The sequence below is a fragment of the Gobius niger genome, assembly GCF_951799975.1.
Source record: "Gobius niger genome assembly, chromosome: 10".
NCBI lineage: Eukaryota > Metazoa > Chordata > Actinopteri > Gobiiformes > Gobiidae > Gobius > Gobius niger.
This window is the reverse complement of record NC_136861.1, coordinates 4,458,826-4,482,227: the sequence shown is the minus strand read 5'-3', so window position 1 is coordinate 4,482,227 and position 23,402 is coordinate 4,458,826. Positions and strand designations below refer to the sequence as shown.

Sequence of the window (23,402 nt, the reverse complement as noted above, 5' to 3'; positions counted from 1 at the left end):
TATAAAAAACACTTCACGTAACTTTATTTAAATAGGGAACACGTGGAAGAGCTTGGTAGCTTCTATCGTGAGCTTTTTTGGAGCTATGTGACATGTGGGAGAGGCTGCGTATGTGCTCCGTTTGAGAGACAGAGCGCACGGACAAAGACCAGACGGGGATATATTAACTCGGCTAAAGTGAGGTAAGAGCATATCTCAGTATGTAAAAACGGTGGCCTATTCCTTTAAGACAAATTTAGTGGACTTTGCATTGATAATATTCATTATGATCATATTTAATCTCGTTCATCTGCTTCATGTTTCTGCTCCACATGAACAAAGCTCAGAGCTGATCCTTTGGCAGAGAATTTCCATGATCTGAGGCTCTTTCAGACGCTCAGTAGAAGTTTGGATGATTTTAGTCTCTCCTTTTCATTTTTATTTAGTCTTACTTAGTCGACTAAAATATCTGGACATTTTAGTCATAGTTTTAGTCTCATTTGAAACTTTTAATTTAGTTTTAGTCCAATTTTAGTCACAAAAATATCACTTTGACTAAAATTAAGCTCCCAGCGCTATTCAGGACATTTATGTTCAGTTCTTCAGAGCTCGTTGTAAAGACGAACACGAAAGAGAATTGGACAAAATCGCACATTTTTCATCTAAAAGAATGGAGGTTAATTGACTGCATAACTTCAAATCATAACCACGCCGCCCAAGAACTGACTTCCTGTTTCAATCCAGCTCACCAAAATAAAAGCACCATCTTATTCATTAGTTCAACTTTCTTTCTGCCAAACTATAAACAGACAAAACCTGCTCAACTAATCAATGAGAAGATGCTGGATCAAAACAGGAAGTCACTGTGATGATTTGAAGCCTCGCAGCTGAATATGTTAAAGACCATCATTCTGGTATTTTTGCTGAATTTACGTCATAACTTAGAAATACATTTAGATTTAATGCAGTTTGAATCCAATTCATGTTTTTTAATGACATTTACGGCTTTGATCTGGGCAGAATCCATTTAAAAACTTAATGCCCGGTGGAAAAACTGTATATTTAACCTCTTAACTCCCGCCTGAACCGAGAGATTTTCCTCTCGTTATCAGATTTTTTATCCATCATTTTTTTGTGAGGTATTCAACTCATTTTTGCAACTTTATTCGTCATTTTTTTTGTCACATTTTTGTCATTTTTTCGTCCATTTTTATCACTTTTTTTTTAATCAATTTTTTGTCAGTTTTTATCAAATTTTCGTAATTTTTTTGTGACATTTTTGTAACTTTTTTGTCACATTTGTCATTTTTCCGTAAATTTTTATCACATTTTTTTGTCATTTGTCAATTTTATTTGGTCAAATTTTGATTTGATTTTAATTCGTAAATTTTTTTTTAATCAAATTTGTCATTTTTTTGTCACATCTTTGTTGATTTTTTGTCACATTTTTGGTGCTTTTTCCCCAAGAATCTTTTTGATTGGGGTAAAGCCAAACTAGAGAAAATGGGATCCGTTCAGGTGGGAGATAAGAGGTTAAGCCGTCAATTTTTTGTCACTTTTTTGTCACTTTTTTGTCAATGTTTTTTATCACATTTTTGTCAATTTCCTTCATTGTTTTCGTCTATGTTTTGTCGCTACTTTCACACATTTTTCCCAGAAGCTTTTGGATTGGGGTAAAGCCAAACTGGAGAAAATGTGCTCGGTTCAGGTGGGAGTTAAAGGGTTAAGAACAAACAAAAAAATCAAGCTCAATCAATATCGCCCAGTCGATCATTTTCTGTTCCGGAGATCTCAGACTTTTATCAGCATTACATCAGAAAAAAACACCCGGATATCGGACCGATATATCGGCCGTCCTTCACCCCATCATCCTCCTAAGACCTTTTGATTTAAATCCAGTTTGTGACCCCGTTGCCCGCGGTTACGCCCGTCCCCTCAGGCTCCCTCATTATTGCATTGTTTGGACATTTTTCAACAAAACTTTTTCAACAAAACCGAAAACAAAAAGTCAAAAATATCCACCAGTTTTTCAGACGGTTAAGGCGACATTATTTACACTTACGACCAACTACAAACGGCTTCAGAGACATAACTTCTCTTGAATATATATATATATTTTACACAAATGAGCTGCACATTCAAAACTACAGGAGTAAATATCCGAAGGTCCGGCACTGGGCTGGTTTTTGTGCTTTTTTATTTCGCGCTGCAGGAGAAAACGTAAAACCAGCGCCGGGCCGGACCTTCAAAACAGACACATTCAATCTCGTAGAGGCAGTTTTTGGACGTTTTCACGGAGCGAGGTACAAAAGTAGCTGCCGTCGCGCGAACTGACGGAAACGATTTGCGTCGTAGTAAAAGAAATGTTTCGAGGCTGAAGGTGAATGAGAGAAACCGCCGCGCTCGAGTCGCCCTCGGGGAAAAGCACCGAAATAAAAACATGAGCAGCTGGTTTAGCGGTTAGCGGTTAGCATGGACATTCATTAACAGGGAAAACTGAAATTAAAGGAGAGAATTAACTTTCGGGAAAATTGGGGTTAAGTGTAAAAGCCTCATGGACAGATTTTCAGATTTTTGAAAAGCAGTTCCTTTAACCCCTTAACTCCCACCTGAACCGAGCACGTTTTCTCCAGTTTTTGGCTTTACCCCAATCCAAAAGCTTCTGGAAAAAAGGTGAGAAAATAGCAACAAAACTGAGACGAAAACAATGATGGAAATGTGACAAAAAAGTGAGAAAACATTGACAAAAAGTGACAAAAAATGTATTAAAAAGTGGCAAAAATGTCACAAGAGATTGACAAAACAATCGACAAAAAAAATTACAAAAAGTGACATAAAAAAAAAATCGTCAATTTTTGATCAATTTTTTTGTCACATTTGTGTCACATTTTGGTAATTTTTTCGTCTATTTTTTCATAAATTTTTTATAAATTTTTTGTGGCAAAAAATTGACGAAAATGACAAAAAAGTGACAAAATAAATAAATAAAAAAAGTCAATTTTTTTGTCAATTTTTTATACATTTTTTGTCACTGTTTTGTCACATTTTGGTCATTTTTTCATAAATTTAACAATTTTTTGTGACCAAAAATGGACGAAAATGACAAAAATGTGACAAAAAAAATCGTAAATTTTTTTGTTACATTTTTGTCTTTTTTTTTGTGTCAAATTTTGCCACATTTGTAATTTTTTTCGTCAATTTTTTATACATTTTTATATATTTTTTTTTGTCACTTTTTTGCCAAATTTTGTCACATTTTGGTCATTTTTTCATAAATATTTTAACAATTTTTTGTGACAAAAAATTTATGAAAATGACAAAAATGGGATAAAAAAAAAAAGACAAAAAAAATTTGAAAAATGAGTTGAACACCCAACAAAAAAATGATGGAAAAAAAATCTGACGACGTGAAGAAAAAGATCCTCTCGGTTCAGGCGGGAGTTAAGAGGTTAATCATGTTTTTGTCAGTCTTTTCATCCTCCTGTTTTGACTCTTTTTTTCCAAGAAGCTTTTAGATTTGGATAAAGCCAAACTGGAGAAAAAGTGCTCGATTCCGATGGGGGTAAGAGCTTAACATCCCGCGGAAACCCTGCATTAAATCTGGTCGACTAAATTACACTCTTAATCAACTACATTTCATTATTTCGCAGAGAGCTTTGGATTTGAATGAGACGAGGTTTCTTTTTGTTCGCAAACATATCTGCAGATTTCCCTCATTACAAACTAAAACTAAAACTGCTTCGGCTAAACTCATGAACGAGGGAAGAACCAGCTCGGGGTTTACATTGTTGTTGCGTCAGTAAATGTGGACGTTTCCAAAAGCACCAGTGAAGTCACACAGAAAAGAAAAACAGAGGCATCAGGTTTGAATTCCCGGGACGACACGAGCGGCGGCGGCGACTTGAAAAACCCCCACACAGATAGAAAAGTATCAAAAGCGCGGCGTTAAAAAAAGGCTGTGTTTGGACGATGATCTCAGGACGTTTAGTGATTCCACCGAGATGAGGCTTTACATAACGATACATGACTTAAAGTGATGGTCTGTAAGTTTAGATGTTTCAGAAAAGGTAATGGAGGAAATGTCCAAAGTAAACAATCAAGCTCCTCCCCTTAGACCGTAAAAACAATCAAGCTCCTCCCCTCAGACCGGGGTAAGAACGTTTTCTTAGGTTTGTAGAGGTTTTATCTCGTCTAAGACCAGACCAAATCTACTCAAACCTTAGAATTAACCTCGTAGATTTATGTCATTTCATCCTTAAAAACGATTATTCTTTTTCCAGTGCACTTCTTTCAAATGCCAGTGTTGTACATAATATATGACCTACAGTATTTCTACCATTTAACTCTAATAATGTCAAAAGTTCTCTCTGATTTGTGTAATAATGTTTCTCAAAATCATCTCTAATCATGTTTCTCAGTAAATGGTTTGACTTTGAGGGTATTTTAGCTTAATTTTGAACACGATACATTGTTAAATGCTGTATAATATTAATTTAGTTGGTCACTTTGTAATAAGATTGGCAAAATCCTCAATGTAGGGGGTACTCGGAGTACAAATCCACGACTCAAGGGGTACGCGAGGCAAAAAAGGTTGGAAACCCCTGCCTTAGACTCTCTCTCTCTGGAGAAAACTGGGAAAAATGTGTGGAAAATGGAATAATTAGGGGGAAAAGTGGAGGGAATATGGGAGGAAACACATGGAAAGACATGGGGGAAATTGGGAAAAAGGCAAAGAATAGGGACACGTGAAAAAGGAAATTAAAAATAAAAGGAAACAATTGGGATATGATCCTATCGAGAGGCTCTTGATTGTTCACTTTTGAAATCTCTCCTCAGACCTCATTCTGTGATTTTACAGACGATCGACGGTGAAGTAAAGCTACGTTCAGGCGACAAACTTTCCGCATTTTCCTTTTGGTGCGGAAGAAACGGCGGCGTCCATTTATTTCTGATAACCGGCCCCTCGAAGGGCCCCGTCCCGCTTATACCATGGTCTCACGAGCTGCGGTGATACAGAAGGGATTCAACTGTTCCGGACTTTAGGTGCAGATTATCACTTTGTAACCCCTTAACTCCCACCTGAACAGAGCACATTTTTTTCTAGTTTGACTTTAACCCAATCCAGAAAACAGCGACAGAACTGAGACGAAAACAATGATGAAGATGTGACAAAAAAGTGAGAAAACTTAGAGAAAAAAATGAAAAAAAAAATGGACAAAAAATTACGAAAAATTTACACTTTGTCATATTTTTCGTCATTTTTTGTCCATTTGTCATTTTTTTGGTCCATTTTTTGTCAATTTATCAAATTTGTGTCAGGTTTTTGTCAAATTTGTCACTTTTTCATCATTATTTCATCAATTCTTTGTACATTTTTCGTCAATTTTTCGTATTTTTTTGTCACTGTCATTTTTTCCCCCTTTTTTGTCAATTTTTGTCAAATTTTTGTCACTTTTTCATAATTTTTTCGTCAATTTTTCGTCATTTCTTCGTCAATTTTTTGTTACATTTTTGCCACTTTTTCATAATTTTTTCGTCATTTTTTTTGTAGATTTTTCATCAATTTTTCGTCATTTTTTTGTCCTTTTTCATCAATTTTTCGTCATTTTTTTGTCCTTTTTTGTCAATTTTTTGTCACTTTTTCATCATTTTTTCGTCAATTTTTTGTAAATTTTTCGTAATTTTTTTGTCAAAGAATGGACGAAAAAATAATTAAAAAGTGACAAAAATTTGACAAAAAATGACAAAAAAAATGACAGTGACAAAAAAATACGAAAAATGGACAAACAAATGGCGAAAAAATTATGAAAAAGTGACAAAAATTTGACAAAAAATTGACAAAAAATGACAAAAAAATGACAGTGACGAAAAAAATACGAAAAATTGACAAATAATGTGACAAAAAGGGACAAAACATGTACTGTTTGACAAAAAAAAATTACAAAAAGTTGCAAAAATTTGTTGAAAACCCCCCCCAAAATGATGGGAAAAAATCTGATGACGTGAGGAAAAAGATCCATTTAGAGGAGTTTTGTAGATCTTAGCTTTCAAATGAGGCGCTACACTGGCCTACAGGATTTGGGTAAAGCTGAACTGGAGAAAATGTTCTCGGTTCAGGCGGGAGTTAAGAGGTTAACCTACACCCTCCATCCAATCAGAACGACCATGGTATAATCTCATTCAATCTTTATTCATCTTAATCGTATAAAACTCGTACTGAATATATTAAACGCGTGTAGAAAAACTCCCCGGTCCAGTCGCCTGCTCTCCGTCAGCTGAGGTCCTGCTGCAGCCACAGTTCCAGCTGCTCCAGTTTGGCGCAGAGCACAGAGTCCGGGTCCGCGGCCAGAGCCGGGTCTTCCCTGCCGCCGCCGCGCCTCGGCCGGGAGCTGGAGGCGTTGGCTTTGGTCGCTCCGGGCGGAGGTTTGCGGGGCCGGCGCGCCTCGCCCAGCTCCGGGAACTCCAGGAAGCGCTTGAGCCGCCGCGGCCCGCACCACGACTCCGAGCCGTTCTTACGGCTCAGCGGGAACTCGAAGATCGTCTCCAAACGGCTGCGAATGTGAGAAAGAGGAAATGTGTGTTTAAAGCTTCCATCTGAGACACAAACTGGAGGAAATGTGTGTTTAGAGCTTCCATCTAAGACACAAACTGGAGGAAATGTGTGTTTAGAGCTTCCATCTAAGACACAAACTGGAGGAAATGTGTGTTTAGAGCTTCCATCTAAGACACAAACTGGAGGAAATGTGTGTTTAGAGCTTCCATCTAAGACACAAACTGGAGGAAATGTGTGTTTAGAGCTTCCATCTAAGACAAACTGGAGGAAATGTGTGTTTAGAGCTTCCATCTAAGACACAAACTGGAGGAAATGTGTGTTTAGAGCTTCCATCAAAGGCACAAACTGGAGGAAATGTGTGTTTAGAGCTTCCATCTAAGACACAAACTGGAGGAAATGTGTGTTTAGAGCTTCCATCTAAGACAAACTGGAGGAAATGTGTGTTTAGAGCTTCCATCTAAGACACAAACTGGAGGAAATGTGTGTTTAGAGCTTCCATCAAAGACACAAACTGGAGGAAATGTGTGTTTAGAGCTTCCATCTAAGACACAAACTGGAGGAAATGTGTGTTTAGAGCTTCCATCTAAGACACAAACTGGAGGAAATGTGTGTTTAGAGCTTCCATCTAAGACACAAACTGGAGGAAATGTCTTTAGAGCTTCCATCTAAGACACAAACTGGAGGAAATGTGTGTTTAGAGCTTCCATCTAAGACACAAACTGGAGGAAATGTGTGTTTAGAGCTTCCATCTAAGACACAAACTGGAGGAAATATGTGTTTAGAGCTTCCATCTAAGACACAAACTGGAGGAAATATGTGTTTAGAGCTTCCATCTAAGACACAAACTGGAGGAAATGTGTGTTTAGAGCTTCCATCTAAGACACAAACTGGAGGAAATGTGTGTTTAGAGCTTCCATCTAAGACACAAACTGGAGGAAATGTGTGTTTAAAGCTTCCATCTAAGACACAAACTGGAGGAAATATGTTTAGAGCTTCCATCTGAGACACAAACTGGAGGAAATGTGTTTAGAGCTTCCATCTAAGACACAAACTGGAGGAAATGTGTGTTTAGAGCTTCCATCTAAGACACAAACTGGAGGAAATGTGTGTTAAGAGCTTCCATCTAAGACACAAACTGGAGGAAATGTGTGTTAAGAGCTTCCATCTAAGACACAAACTGGAGGAAATGTGTGTTTAGAGCTTCTGTCTAAGACACAAACTGGAGGAAATATGTGTTTAGAGCTTCCATCTAAGACACAAACTGGAGGAAATGTGTGTTTAGAGCTTCCATCTAAGACACAAACTGGAGGAAATGTGTGTTAAGAGCTTCCATCTAAGACACAAACTGGAGGAAATGTGTGTTTAGAGCTTCCATCTAAGACACAAACTGGAGGAAATATGTGTTTAGAGCTTCCATCTAAGACACAAACTGGAGGAAATGTGTGTTTAGAGCTTCCATCTAAGACACAAACTGGAGGAAATATGTGTTTAGAGCTTCCATCTAAGACACAAACTGGAGGAAATATGTGTTTAGAGCTTCCATCTAAGACACAAACTGGAGGAAAAGTGTGTTTAGAGCTTCCATCTAAGACACAAACTGGAGGAAATGTGTGTTTAGCTTCCATCTGAGACACAAACTGGAGGAAATGTGTGTTCAGAGCTTCCATCTAAGACACAAACTGGAGGAAATGTGTGTTTAGCTTCCATCTAAGACACAAACTGGAGGAAAAGTGTGTTTAGAGCTTCCATCTGAGACACAAACTGGAGGAAATGTGTGTTTAGAGCTTCCATCTGAGACACAAACTGGAGGAAATGTGTGTTTAGAGCTTCCATCTAAGACACACACTGGAGGAAATGTGTGTTTAGAGCTTCCATCTGAGACACAAACTGGAGGAAATGTGTTTAGGGCTTCCATCTAAGACACAAACTGGAGGAAATGTGTGTTTAGAGCTTCCATCTAAGACACAACTGGAGGAAATTTGTGTTTAAAGCTTCCATCTAAGACACAAACTGGAGGAAAAGTGTGTTTAGAGCTTCCATCTAAGACACAAACTGGAGGAAATGTGTGTTTAGCTTCCATCTAAGACACAAACTGGAGGAAATATGTGTTTAAAGCTTCCATCTGAGACACAAACTGGAGGAAATGTGTGTTTAGAGCTTCTATCTTAGACACAAACTGGAGGAAATATGTGTTTAGAGCTTCCATCTTAGACACAAACTGGAGGAAATGTGTGTTTAGAGCTTCCATCTAAGACACAAACTGGAGGAAATATGTGTTTAGAGCTTCCATCTAAGACACAAACTGGAGGAAATGTGTGTTTAGAGCTTCCATCTTAGACACAAACTGGAGGAAATGTGTGTTTAGAGCTTCCATCTGAGACACAAACTGGAGGAAATGTGTTTAGAGCTTCCATCTGAGACACAAACTGGAGGAAATGTGTGTTTAGAGCTTCCATCTAAGACACAAACTGGAGGAAATGTGTGTTTAGAGCTTCCATCTAAGACACAAACTGGAGGAAATGTGTGTTTAGAGCTTCCATCTAAGACACAAACTGGAGGAAATGTGTGTTTAGAGCTTCCATCTAAGACACAAACTGGAGGAAATATGTGTTTAGAGCTTCTGTCTAAGACACAAACTGGAGGAAATGTGTGTTTAGAGCTTCCATCTTAGACACAAACTGGAGGAAATATGTGTTTAGAGCTTCCATCTAAGACACAAACTGGAGGAAATGTGTGTTTAGAGCTTCCATCTTAGACACAAACTGGAGGAAATATGTGTTTAGAGCTTCCATCTAAGACACAAACTGGAGGAAATGTGTGTTTAGAGCTTCCATCTAAGACACAAACTGGAGGAAATGTGTGTTTAAAGCTTCCATCTGAGACACAAACTGGAGGAAATATGTGTTTAGAGCTTCCATCTAAGACACAAACTGGAGGAAATGTGTGTTTAGAGCTTCCATCTAAGACACAAACTGGAGGAAATGTGTGTTTAGAGCTTCCATCTAAGACACAAACTGGAGGAAATGTGTGTTTAGAGCTTCCATCTGAGACACAAACTGGAGGAAATGTGTGTTTAGAGCTTCCATCCGAGACACAAACTGGAGGAAATGTGTGTTTAGAGCTTCCATCCGAGACACAAACTGGAGGAAATGTGTGTTTAGAGCTTCCATCTGAGACACAAACTGGAGGAAATGTGTGTTTAGAGCTTCCATCTAAGACACAAACTGGAGGAAATGTGTGTTTAGAGCTTCTGTCTAAGACACAAACTGGAGGAAATGTGTTTAGAGCTTCCATCTAAGACACAACTGGAGGAAATGTGTGTTTGGAGCTTCCATCTGAGACACAAACTGGAGGAAATGTGTGTTTAAAGCTTCCATCTAAGACACAACTGGAGGAAATGTGTGTTTAAAGCTTCCATCTGAGACACAAACTGGAGGAAATGTGTGTTTAGAGCTTCCATCTAAGACACAAACTGGAGGAAATGTGTGTTTAGAGCTTCCATCTAAGACACAAACTGGAGGAAATATGTGTTTAGAGCTTCCATCTGAGACACAAACTGGAGGAAATGTGTGTTTAGAGCTTCCATCTAAGACACAAACTGGAGGAAATGTGTGTTTAGAGCTTCCATCTGAGACACAAACTGGAGGAAATATGTGTTTAGAGCTTCCGTCTAAGACACAAACTGGAGGAAATGTGTGTTTAGAGCTTCCATCTAAGACACAAACTGGAATTTCTCTAACTGTGGTTTCAAGACGAGCTCATCATCAGTCCAAAAAATCACACCAAGAGGAAATATGATGTCACAATTATTCCCAAGACAACTGCAACACGCATGTGCGGACTTCCCTGAAGTCACGCTGGACCGTGGTCTTTTCACGCCATAACCACCTACTCCGCTCAGTGGCGGAGACCGACATTTTTCACAGGGGTGGCACTACTCAGAGGGGGTGTGTCAATCAATAGATCGTTGTCCTTGACTACTTTTATAACCGTCACACACTGCTCCTTTTAGATGCATTTATTGTAGTTTATTTAAAAAGGGACTATACAGAGTTTAGAAATGTTAAAACGAAGTATTTTTTTTCTCCCCCTACATGTTCCTCCATGTTCTAATGTGTAGAATGAGCCCAGACCTGTTCACCACAACTGCCTCTAAAATCCTGCCCTGTCACTCAGAAAGGTGTTACTTCGGGTCTGAAGTGCCGGCATGCACGAGCTTAATATACAAGCTGCAGTTACACGTGAGACCTGAGGTGGCAGTAGCGAGAATAAAAATGAACAACTTGCATCCAGTCTCTTTAATGCAAACAGGAGGTCTTTAAAAGCCAAACCAAATGTTATAACTATCAACTACATGTTTTGGGCTTGGTCCTCTGTTTGGGAAGCACAGCTCTGTAAAACCTCATATAGTCCTGGACAACGTCACTACACTGCAAGTCTGAAGAGCATCTACACTGTTCATATCGATCAAATAATAAATAATATGTCCTACTTCTCATGCAGTCAGCAAACTGGGTATTCATTCATAAATATTGACAGATTTGACATCCACGTGCCTGCTAAGGGGCCCCGTGATGACGCTTTCACCCAAATATGGTGTTTTTCCTCCTACGAGACGCTGGAGCGGAAAAGTGGAAGAACGGGCCGAGCATGCGCACTCGCTACAAAACTTCAGGGCTGGTTTTCTCTGAATGAGAGAAGCCGCACTCGGGCAGAGCCTGAGCCCTTATAGAAGCTCCCACAGACTCCAAACTTTACAGTCTGAGACACAACAAGATTTAGAAGGTTTTTTCAGAGGGATTTTTTAATATCTAATTCTTAGCCTGATTTATTCAGCTTTGAAACCAAAAAAACAGGCAGATTTTTTCACTGATGATTAGTTTATTGAAAAACTAAACAAAATATCCAAAATCCCCTCTGAAAAAATCTTAGTTACAAATATGTCAATCAAATAAAACCATAAACTTTAATCTGACTCAATTCATTATTTTGATTTCGTTGCCCAAAATATAGGCAATTTTGGCCATTTCAATGCTCAAAATGCCTTATTTTTTATGTGAAAACATAAAATTACAGAAAATGTGCAATACATTTTTTTCTCATATTTATATCAGTGATGTTCAGCAAAAGTTTCAAATTGACATCTCTACATTTTTTTTTTTCCCTATTCACCTGCAGTGTCTCGCCTTAAAGGAATAGGCCACCGTTTTTACATACTAAAATATGTTCTTAGCTCACTTTAGACGTGTTAATATATCCCCGTCTGGTCTTTGTCCGTGCGCTCTGCCAGGCAAACGGAGCACATACGCAGCCTCTCCCACATGTCACATAGCTCCGAAAAAGCTCGCGATAGAAGCTACCAAGCTCTTCCACGTGTTCCCTATTCAAATAAAGTTACGTGAAGTGTTTTCATGCGAAGTATATTTACACAGAAATGTAACATGTCGATTTTATAAGCAAATAAAAAGGGGGACTATATTGTGAGGCGTAATGATACGAGGAGCACAGCGTCCGCGCAGTAACTCCTAAAGACTTCCCCCGCTCACTTCCGTCAATAACCTTTAGGAGTTACTGCGCGGACGTTTTGCTCCTCGTATCATTACGCCTCACAATATAGTCCCCCTTTTTATTTGCTTATAAAATCGACATGTTACATTTCTGTGTAAATATACTTCGCATGAAAACACTTCACGTAACTTTATTTAAATAGGGAACACGTGGAAGAGCTTGGTAGCTTCTATCATGAGCTTTTTCGGAGCTATGTGACATGTGGGAGAGGATGCGTATGTGCTCCGTTTGCCTGGCAGAGCGCACGGACAAAGACCAGACGGGGATATATTAACACGTCTAAAGTGAGCCAAGAACATATCTCAGTATGTAAAAACGGTGGCCTATTCCTTTAACCTCTTTACGAACCGATTCTCACTCGTCTGGTCGGTCATTAGCGTCAATTTGGCAAAACGTCTTTTGCATAATCCACAACACTGTCTTCCACCTGCCCTGCGCCGCTTCTTTTACATGTTTAAAGTTGTAAATTAACCATTAAGACATGTCGCCCGAACCAGTACCAGCATGACAGTCACGTTACTTTTGTCATTATGGCCGCCATCTTGGAGAGGGCGGGAGTTTTTCATATCAAACCATGTCCCTCCACTGACTGATACTTAAAACAGAAAACTAATGATGTGATCCTTATAAACTGTCTGGAGAGTTACTGACAGCTCTGAAAAGCACAAAGCCTGGAGAACATCTGAGCGAAAGCCCTGAACTGCAGAGGATTCTTGAATGAGTTCAACAGTTCACTTGGTCCTGTCCTTTGCTTACAGAACACCTGTGCTGTAGGATCGACAGGTTTAACCATGCGCCTCACTTTACCGTCTTTAGGAGGGACAAGAAAACAGAACGAAAACAACACAAAGGCCAATCTGTCACAAAGGAAACACGGGGCTGACACCGACCTCTCCGGGGGTTTGCTGAAGTTCTTGTTGGTGTAGATCTCCTCCAGACTGAACTCCTTCTTCTTCACTCTGAACAGACACAAAGAAACACGAAGATGGAGAGTGTTGTACCTGATGGTTTTGTCGGAGATGGAGAGTGTTGTACCTGATGGTTTTGAGGAGATGGAGAGTGTTGTACCTGATGGTTTTTGAGGAGATGGAGAGTGTTGTACCTGATGGTTTTGAGGAGATGGAGAGTGTTATACCTGATGGTTTTGGGGGAGATGGAGAGTGTTGTACCTGATGGTTTTTGAGGAGATGGAGAGTGTTGTACCTGATGGTTTTGAAGGAGATGGAGAGTGTTGTACCTGATGGTTTTGAGGGAGATGGAGAGTGTTGTACCTGATGGTTTTGAAGGAGATGGAGAGTGTTGTACCTGATGGTTTTGAGGGAGATGGAGAGTGTTGTACCTGATGGTTTTGAGGGAGATGGAGAGTGTTGTATCTGATGGTTTTGAGGACATGGAGAGTGTTGTACCTGATGGTTTTGAGGACATGGAGAGTGTTGTACCTGATGGTTTTGGGGAGATGGAGAGTGTTGTACCTGATGGTTTTGGGTAGATGGAGAGTGTTGTACCTGATGGTTTTGGGGGAGATGGAGAGTGTTGTACCTGATGGTTTTGAAGGAGATGGAGAGTGTTGTACCTGATGGTTTTGAGGGAGATGGAGAGTGTTGTATCTGATGGTTTTGAGGACATGGAGAGTGTTGTACCTGATGGTTTTGAGGACATGGAGAGTGTTGTACCTGATGGTTTTGAGGGAGATGGAGAGTGTTGTACCTGATGGTTTTGGGGAGATGGAGAGTGTTGTACCTGATGGTTTTGAGGGAGATGGAGAGTGTTGTACCTGATGGTTTTGAGGACATGGAGAGTGTTGTACCTGATGGTTTTGGGGGAGATGGAGAGTGTTGTACCTGATGGTTTGGGGGAGATGGAGAGTGTTGTACCTGATGGTTTTGAGGGAGATGGAGAGTGTTGTACCTTATGGTTTTGGGGAGATGGAGAGTGTTGTACCTGATGGTTTTGAGGAGATGGAGAGTGTTGTACCTGATGGTTTTGAGGGACATGGAGAGTGTTGTACCTGATGGTTTTTGAGGAGATGGAGAGTGTTGTACCTTATGGTTTTGAGGGAGATGGAGAGTGTTGTACCTGATGGTTTTGAGGAGATGGAGAGTGTTGTACCTGATGGTTTTTGAGGGAGATGGAGAGTGTTGTACCTGATGGTTTTGGGGAGATGGAGAGTGTTGTACCTGATGGTTTTTGAGGAGATGGAGAGTGTTGTACCTTATGGTTTTGAGGGAGATGGAGAGTGTTGTACCTGATTGTTTTGAGGAGATGGAGAGTGTTGTACCTGATGGTTTTGGGGAGATGGAGAGTGTTGTACCTGATGGTTTTGGGGGAGATGGAGAGTGTTGTACCTGATGGTTTTGAGGAGATGGAGAGTGTTGTACCTGATGGTTTTGGTGGGAGATGGAGAGTGTTGTACCTGATGGTTTTGAGGAGATGGAGAGTGTTGTACCTGATGGTTTTGGGGAGATGGAGAGTGTTGTACCTGATGGTTTTGGGGGAGATGGAGAGTGTTGTACCTGATGGTTTTGAGGGAGATGGAGAGTGTTGTACCTGATGGTTTTGAGGAGATGGAGAGTGTTGTACCTGATGGTTTTGAGGAGATGGAGAGTGTTGTACCTGATGGTTTTGAGGAGATGGAGAGTGTTGTACCTGATGGTTTTGGGGGACATGGAGAGTGTTGTACCTGATGGTTTTGAGGGAGATGGAGAGTGTTGTACCTGATGGTTTTGGGGGGAGATGGAGAGTGTTGTACCTGATGGTTTTGGGGGAGATGGAGAGTGTTGTACCTGATGGTTTTGAAGGAGATGGAGAGTGTTGTACCTGATGGTTTTGAGGAGATGGAGAGTGTTGTACCTGATGGTTTTGAGGACATGGAAAGTGTTGTACCGGACGGCTTTGGGGACATGGAGTGTTGTACCTGATGGTTTTGGGGAGATGGAGAGTGTTGTACCTGATGGTTTTGAGGACATGGAAAGTGTCGTACCTGACGGCTTTGGGGAGGCCCATGGGGGTGAGGTTGTTCTGGGGTTTGGGCAGAGCTTTGCGGATCTTTATAGAGGACACTTTCCTTTGGCCCTGGTCCTTCTTCAGCGTCTGAAACGACAGCGAGGCCTTGGTTAAACCCCTCTTACATCGCTGTAGCTCGGACAGAGGTGTCTTACCTTGAGCTCGGAGTCGGAGTGGGTCGTCTCCTCCCTCAGCTCCTCAGACTCTGGGCTGGAGGAGCTCGTGTCCTCGTACTCGTCGGGAGCAGGGGTCGGGTCGGGGGTGCACTCCAGCAGAGACACGCCCGCTCCGCTGGGAGACAAGAGAGGGTTAACGATGATGAGCGACCGTGAGTCTGTTCCATTATGACTAAAGGTGAGATGCCGGTGAACCGGGAAACCAATTTCATTTTGACAATTCAATATGAAACTTTTGCTGTAAATGACCGTCATGAATACGAAGAAAGTCGTTCGACGCTTCAACTACACAGTACAGAAGACGACTCGAGCACCTTCATTGAAGATGAAGAAAACTGTATTCCAATTTTTCCTTTTATGCTTTCAGGTAAAACCAAGACATTTTATTTATAAAAATGGCTAATTGCATATATTTTCTGTGACAAAATCCAAATAGAACCAGAAAAAAAAGTCATTTTTTTGGGATTCAAAAGAACATGTAAACTCCACACAAGAAGGCCCTGTCCAGGTATGAACCCAGGACCTTCCATCCAGCAAAAAAAGACAAAAATCCAGCAGAAAAAAGAACAAAAATCCATCAGAAAAAATTACACAAAAATCCATCAGAAAAAGACAAAAATCCAGCAAAAAAAAAAAGACAAAAATCCATCAGAAAAAATGACAAAAAAATCCATCAGAAAAAGACAAAAATCCAGCAGAAAAAGTCAAAAATCCAGCAGAAAAAAGAACAAAAATCCATCAGAAAAAATGACACAAAAATCCATCAGAAAAAGACAAAAATCCAGCAAAAAAAAAGACAAACATCCATCAGAAAAAGACAAAAATCCAGCAAAAAAAGACAATAATCCATCAGAAAAAATGACAAAAAAATCCAGCACAAAAAGACAAAAATGCAGCAATTTTTTTTTACAAAAATTCCAGCAGAAAAAAGACAAAAATCCAGCAAAAATAGACAAAAGAACAGCAAAAAAGTAATAAAAAAGTGACAATAACACAAAGTAAATAAAAAGTGACGACAATAGCAAAAAGGAGAGAATGGATGTGGTTTTGGCGGGTGGTAGGAGGTTACATTAGAAAGAGGAGAATTTAGGTTTAGGAAAGTTGTGTGATGGCCTGACATTATGGAGCCTCACACTTGTTTGGGTCAAATGCAAGTTTCATGGTTCAAAGACATAATATATGGGTAGCTAACAGTTCACCAATTGTTTATTCAACAAAAAAACTGAAAAATACTACATAAATTTCCAAGCTCAAGCTCCCATTGAAAGGTTCTGAAAATGTGTCTTTGTGACCCCAGTAACTCTGGCTGGTGTTTTTGTACCTGTTCGTGGCGTCGGACGAGGCGTTGAGGAGCGTGTCTGTGCGGAGGTGAAACCCGGGCAGCTGTCCCAGAGACGTGCCCAGGAGCGAGGTGAGGGAGGGGGCGGCGCAGGGGGAGCGGTGGACGGAGGGGCTCAGGGACAGGACGCGGACCGCCGGGGACAGGGCGTGGGTCGGGCTGGACACTCCGCTCCGCCCGCCGCCCTCGGACTTCTTGGACAGGAAGGCGAGCGGGCTGGAGAGGAAGCAGGTGGCGAGCGCGGACAGAGACGCCCCCGGGGAGAGCGCCCGCATCGAGGACAGGTGCTGCGGGTCGTAGGGGGACGGGGACCTCCGGGCGGGGTACACCTGGAACAGACCGGGGGGAAACCAAAACGGTGAGTAAGAGAAAGTTAACTGAAAACACAAGGACAGAGCTCTACACCAACTGTTTCACCACTCGCACTGGTGCAAACGATTCCTTCATTCGGACGCACAAACATGCAAACAATCCAGATAATTTAGACTTTAGAGAACATCACAAAATGGGCCATTGCAGTAGCAGTCACACAGACAATGTTTTCATGTCGTCAATATTCCGGTTTAGGAACATCTGGAATAACCCGTTTACAGGTCTGTCTTTCTCAGATCACCCAAAAAAATAGCAATTTTAATCCTCACCCTCTCCAATTTTTGTTTGGTATATATGTAATTCATGGCCAGAAAAGCCAGAATTTCAAATTCTAAGGAGGGGGTATTATGCTTTTTTCAATCACATAGCACCAGTCTATATTTTGCCACTTTTTCATCATTTTTTTGTCAATTTTTGCCACTTTGTTATTTTTTCGTCAATTTTTTTTGGTCAATTTTTCGTCAATTTTTGTCACTGCCATTTTTTTGTCAATTGTTTTGTCAATTTTGTGTCACATTTTTGTAATTTTTTTTGTTAATTTTTGTGACATTTTTGCCACGTTTTCATCATTTTTTGTCAATTTTGACATTTTTTGTCAAATTTTTTGTTGTTTTTTGTAAATTTTTGTGACATTGTTGCCACTTTTTTGACATTTTTTTGTCAATTTTTTTGTTTTTTGTCAAATTTTGTGACATTTTTGCCACTTTTTCGTAAATTTTTTGTCAGTTTTTTTGTCAATTTTCTTTTGTCATTTTTTGGTCCTCTTTTTGGTCAATTTTTGTGACATTTTTGCCACTTTTTCATCATTTTTTTGTAATTTTTTTGTCAGTTTTTTGTCTACGTTTTCTCACTTTTTTGTCACATCTTCATCATTGTTTTCGTCTCAGTTCTGCCGCTATTTTCACACCTTTTTTCCAGAAGCTTTTGGATTGGGGTAAAGCCAAACTTGAGGTGGGAGTTAAGGGGTTAATCTGTTTGATTAGTTTGAGGAGACAGAAAAGACGTCACGCACCTCTTTGCGCAGACACAAGGGGGCGATCTCCCGCTCCACCTCCAGGCTGCACACGGTGTGGCGGCGAGCGCGGCGAGGCGACCTGTGGAAGTGATGGGCCAGTGAGGAGGAGAGGCTGTGGGGGGCCGCGTGCTGCTGCTGCTGCTGCTGCTGCGGGGGCTGGGAGCGGCTGCGCGGCGGCGAGTGGAAGTGCGGCGTCCAGGGCGCCTCGTGCAGCCGCAGCGCCGGGATCTCCGGGCACGAGACGCTCCGCAGCAGCCGCGTGGAGCTGCCCTTACGGAAGGCGTCCGAGTCGTCGCGGGACAGCGGGGGGAGAGCGCCCTCTGCCCGCCGCTTCGTCGGGCTGCAAACGAACGCAGACACACATGTATAACTTTATCATTGGGTCACACTCACAGTTTATGATCACAGACAAAGGTTTTATAGAAACGAGTGAATGCATTTCCCTTCAGCAAAGACAAATTCAATGCTTTTTACTGTGATGCCATTTTAATGCTGAGATACTATATTGCAGGGTTCTGGACAGGATTTTTTTCCAGTGTAGGGGCTGAAGTGCACAGGAGCACTGCTGAAAAACAATAACACTATTACCTGCATTTTGAAGGCCAAATTTTATTTTTAAATCAGGTATTATTACGACGGTATTTATTCAGAAAGGGAAAAAAACAAACTGAAAATGCACCGATTTGGCGGAATGACCGAGGGGGGAATTTCTGTTTGTAAACCGCCCCAAAACGTTTTAAAGAGGGGGTATTCTGCTTTTTTCAGTCCCATAGCACCAGTCTATATCACACTACAATGATGAGCAAACCTTCTGTTGGTCTGTAAATGCAGTAAATTAGAATAACTGCCGTGTATAAAATGTCTCTCTCAAAATGGCTGTAGTGAATGTCTTGAAATAGGCCTCTGTCTCTTTAAGAACCTCTGAGCCTTTAGACACGCCCCCTCCACACGCTGTCTGTGGCATCAGTGGGGAGGGGGTTCTGCTGAGGAGCAGTGGTTGGTTACTCGGCTGGTGTCGAAAGCTCGGAGGCGTCTCCAGGAGGTGGGGGCGTTCCTAGGAGGACTCAGGCAAACCTATCCCTAAAATGGCCGCAATCAGAGTTTTTACAGATTACTCAAAAATACGTGAATGTGCCAAGGCAACACTTCAGCCATGTTTTTAATGAGGGAATGACATAACATGATGGAAAGCTTGAAAAAGTCCATTTTGCATAATACCCCCCCTTAATTGTCTCCCACAAAGGAAATGACCATATTTGGATTACAGCGTCATCTCGGTCACAGCCTTTCATGGATACAAAAGTATTTGAATGAATGAGCGTGGGAAAATGGGCTACGATAGTGTTCATTTCGGAATCGCTAGCAAAAAATCATCATCAAAATAAACATCGTAAAGGGAGAGTTTCGTTTGTTATTTTGTAGTAACGTGAAATGTAAGATGTTAGCCTCTTAACTCCCGCCTGAACCGAGAGGATCTTTTTCCTCACGTCTGATTTTTTTTCCATAATTTTTTTGTTGGGCATTCAACTAATTTTTTCATTTTTTTCGTAATTTTTTTGTCCATTTTTTGTCATTTTTTCGTCCATTTTTGTCAATTTCTCGTCACATTTTTGCCACTTTTTCGTCACTTTTTTGTCAATGTTTTCTCAGTTTTTTGTCACATTTCCATCATTGTTTTCGTCTCAGTTTTGTTGCTATTTTCACACCTTTTTTCCAGAAGCTTTTGGACTGGGGGTAAAGCCAAACTGGAGAAAAATGTGCTCGGTTCAGGTGGGAGTTAAGGGGCTAAAGAAGAAAATTTGCTAAAAATCTCAACACAGACAAGTCTTGTTTGGAAACTCGTACCTCTTTGATCCGTGGACGGCTCTGCACCTCCTCCGCTGCGGATCCACCACGCGCCTCGTCCTCCGTTTGGCGCCTCCCCTTTCGCTCGGCGCCTCGTCCGGCTGTAGCACCGGCCGCGCGTCGACCTCGGCCGGCGCCATCTCGAAATAAACCTTTTCCGTCGCGTTTCGGCTCAGCTTCACCTCGACCTCCGCCGCGGCGCCGCTGTTCTCCGTTTTGATTTTCTTCTGCTTCCGTCCCGCCCTCGCGCGCTCCTCCCCCGCCTCCTCCTTAACCCTCACCTCGGAATCGCGGGCGCTCACGTCCGACTTGCCGCTCGAATCGTCTTTCGCTTTGCGTTTTTTACTCGCGACCTCCGCTTGCCCGACCCGCTTCGTTTCCAGAGTCGCTTTAAGTTCATTCATCGGCAAATCCGAACCCTGATCACCTTTCGTTTCCGCTCGTTTGACGATCTTCGCTTTCGCCTTTGCGTCGCTTCCGTTCAGAACGCCTTCCTCTCGCGCCGCTTTGCACTTCTTCCGATTGGACCTGGTGATCGCCGTCTTCGCCGCCGTCAGCGGTTCCTCGGCGCTCGCCAGCCCCTCGCCGCGCTTCGCTTTCCTCTTTTGCTCGGCGGTGGTTTTCTTCCTCTTCCCCGCGTCTCCGCTCAAGTCCAGCGTCCTCTTGACCTTCTGCAGAGACGCGTCTTCCAAGATGGAGGGCGAGGTCGGCGTCTGGTCGGCCTGACTCCCGACGACCTCCTCTTTCGAAACATAATCTCTCGCTCCGTTCATTTCCGAGTCCGTACTCGTCAAAACGTCGCGATCCGTGTCTTTCTCGCCGTCTTTGTTGGGCCGTTTCCTCGTCTTGGCGTCTCCGCTCGCGCCCTCCTCCTCCTCCTCCTCCGCCGCCGCTATTCCGGTTCCTTCACAAAAAGCCGCCGCCGCCGCAGACGTAGTGGTAGAAAACGCAGTAGTTGTCGGATTCCAGGCACTTTGGTTGACGCTAGATTCAAGTTCCTTTTCAGGAGTTTTCAAAGGCACGACACTCTGGTCTTTCGCGTCTGAATCGAAGTCCGTCTCCCCCTCGACTTTACTCCCACATATCTCCGCCGGGTTCGCCGCCGCCGCCGCCTCCTCCGCCGTCACGTAGCCCTCCGCCGTGCTCTCGCCGTTCTCGCCGTTGGACTTGAAGGGGCTCATGACGATCTCTGTGAAGCTGGCCATCTTGGATTTGAAGGACTGGAAGAGGGGCCCGATGACCCAGCCTTTAGGGGCGGCGTCCGGGGCGAGCAGTGAGCAGGACTGCGGCGCCGCGACATGGGAGCGGTCGAGCACAGAGCTGCTCAGAGAGATCGGCGGCCGCGATAATCTGAAACAGGAGAGGAAGAGAAGGTTAGGGACAAATGTAAGACTGCATGTCTATAAGAACTAATATGATTAAATTATGTAGCAAATGATCGATCTGCAATGAAAATATTACAGTCATGTAGCGGAGTAGCGATATTTTTGCAATGAGAAATATGCAAAACTGTGCAGCAAACGGCTTGATTTTTATCGCTTTGTTCATGACGGTCATCTTTATGAGCGACAGACGACAAAAGGGCAAAAAATAATTAAAAAACAGGTGGTGGGTCCACAGAAGGACGGCCTCGTGGTTCTCACCGGGCCTGTTGGTCTCTCATAAGGAGCTTCTGAACCGCTCTTTGTCTGATCCATCGCCCAGGACCTGTTTGCCCTGGGAGACCCAACCAGGGCCACGAAGCCCCCGACAACAGAGCTCCAGGATCATTCAGGCACCTCCACCACGTTGAGGTGGCGGTTCCAGAAGGGGATACAATTACTTTAAACCAGGGGTGCCCAAAGTGGGGCCCACGGGCCAAATTCGCTGAAACAATTCTGTTGACCCCCAGAGAGTGACCTACTTTTGAACACTGTGTTAATACTAACTCTCTTCCATTCATTCTCAATGGTAAATATGGATGCAGTTCACTTTTTGACCACCAGGGTCAAATTGGGGGCGCTGTTTCACTCCTTTTGCAAAGTTAAGGAAACACTGTTGTGGTGTCTTTGTATTTATCAATTACAGAGCGTTGGAGCAGCAACTTTCACTGTTTTCCTACTTTTATTGCAAAGGTTGTTAACAACAACAGTATATGTTGTAAATTGACTTATAAAAAAGAATTGATGCTGAACTGACATTTCAAAATAATCTAATGTGGCATTTTCTTTGAGTTAACGAATCATGGTAAAGTTACTGTAGGTGCTGTAGATACAGCACGATTGCTACAATTGCTGATTTTGTTTTACTAAAATTAAGCTTTTGCCAAAGTTACCATTTGTTTTAATGTAGCATGTTATTTAAATAGATAGAATCAAATGCAAATGTGGGATATTGAAAAAATGTGTTTGGCCCGCAACTCTCAGGCACTTTTTAATTTTGGCCCTCGGAGACAAAAAGTTTGGGCACCCCTGCTTTAAACTGTGATTTCTGTTTTGAACATGCCTTATTTACTCATAAGAAGTAGGACTTCATAATAAGTTCTGGAGTTTCCAAAAGCTTTTACTTTTATCATCCTCCTGCCTCGAGCTGCTGTGATTGACGGCCGTCTCTATGGAGACTCACAGAAGGGGGCGGAGTTAAGCTGTGTGTCTCAGAGTGAGAGAAGGAACCGGGGAAAACTGATTTAGTGGAAGAAAACTCCACAGCCTTTGTGACGCAGAAGAGATCGTCAGAAAGTCACGACTTAGCCATTTTACACATCGTCTGTTATAGAACCAATTTGACTCTCCTACTACTTTCCCCAACCAATTTAGCAAACCAGTTTTCCCTCCCTTCTCCACATGTCTTGAAATTGGAGATTAAACTCCTTATGCTAAATTTGCATATCTTATAAGCATGAATTTTGATATTATCTTGTAGACGATACATTACCCATCTCTATTTACGTTACACAAGTCTTTTTTTCACCAAAGAGTTCCTGGTTTGACTAAGAGAAGACCAAAACAGCACCAAAAACAAAAGGTTCCTGTGGCGTAGATCTTTGTGTCAGAAGGTCCCACTGTTTCTCACTAGTCGCTGCACTCGCTCAGAGGACTTTTGCGTCTGAGAAACCTGTAGAAATGAGACTCACGTGTCACAGATGCTTTTTGTGGAAACGCTGAAGTTCAGACGCTCCTGGAAAACAAACAAACAAACACACATCAGAAAAAGAGGTCATTCTGGTCAAACTCCTACCACAAGAACTGGATCTGTATTCACATCTCAAACACCGCGACCTGGAGTTGCATTATTCTCCTCCTGAGCTGATGTTTTCCCCGAGTTTAGAGGATCACATGAGCTCTGTACATCTGCAGTCTGCGTCACATGTGGTCCGTCTGATGAAGATTAAGCCTCACACAAACGTCAGCGCCGCAGACTCAGGTCTCCAGGATCCAGACCCCAATTCTTTTTCTTATTTATTACTAATATTTTCCCTATTCCCCCCCCCATTTTCACAATTTTCCCCCCAAAATTATTCCGCATTTTCCTACACATTTCTTGACCTGAACCTGATATTGTATATTTTCAGAT

The 23,402-nt window shown here is 42.0% G+C and overlaps 1 protein-coding gene across 1 annotated transcript; it reads right to left on the bottom strand.

Annotated features, from left to right (window-relative positions):
* Positions 1 to 6,231: 6,231 nt before the first annotated feature.
* prr14 (proline rich 14) lies at positions 6,232 to 20,660 on the bottom strand. Its single transcript, XM_079564431.1, has 7 exons — positions 19,851 to 20,660; positions 18,003 to 18,345; positions 16,601 to 16,947; positions 15,259 to 15,394; positions 15,081 to 15,190; positions 12,991 to 13,059; positions 6,232 to 6,530 (listed from the first exon to the last, which is right to left on the bottom strand). Exons 1-7 carry the CDS (start codon positions 20,621 to 20,623, stop codon positions 6,251 to 6,253), a joined length of 2,058 nt encoding a protein of 685 aa, XP_079420557.1. The 5' UTR covers positions 20,624 to 20,660; the 3' UTR covers positions 6,232 to 6,250.
* Between the last annotated feature and the right edge of the window lie 2,742 nt (positions 20,661 to 23,402).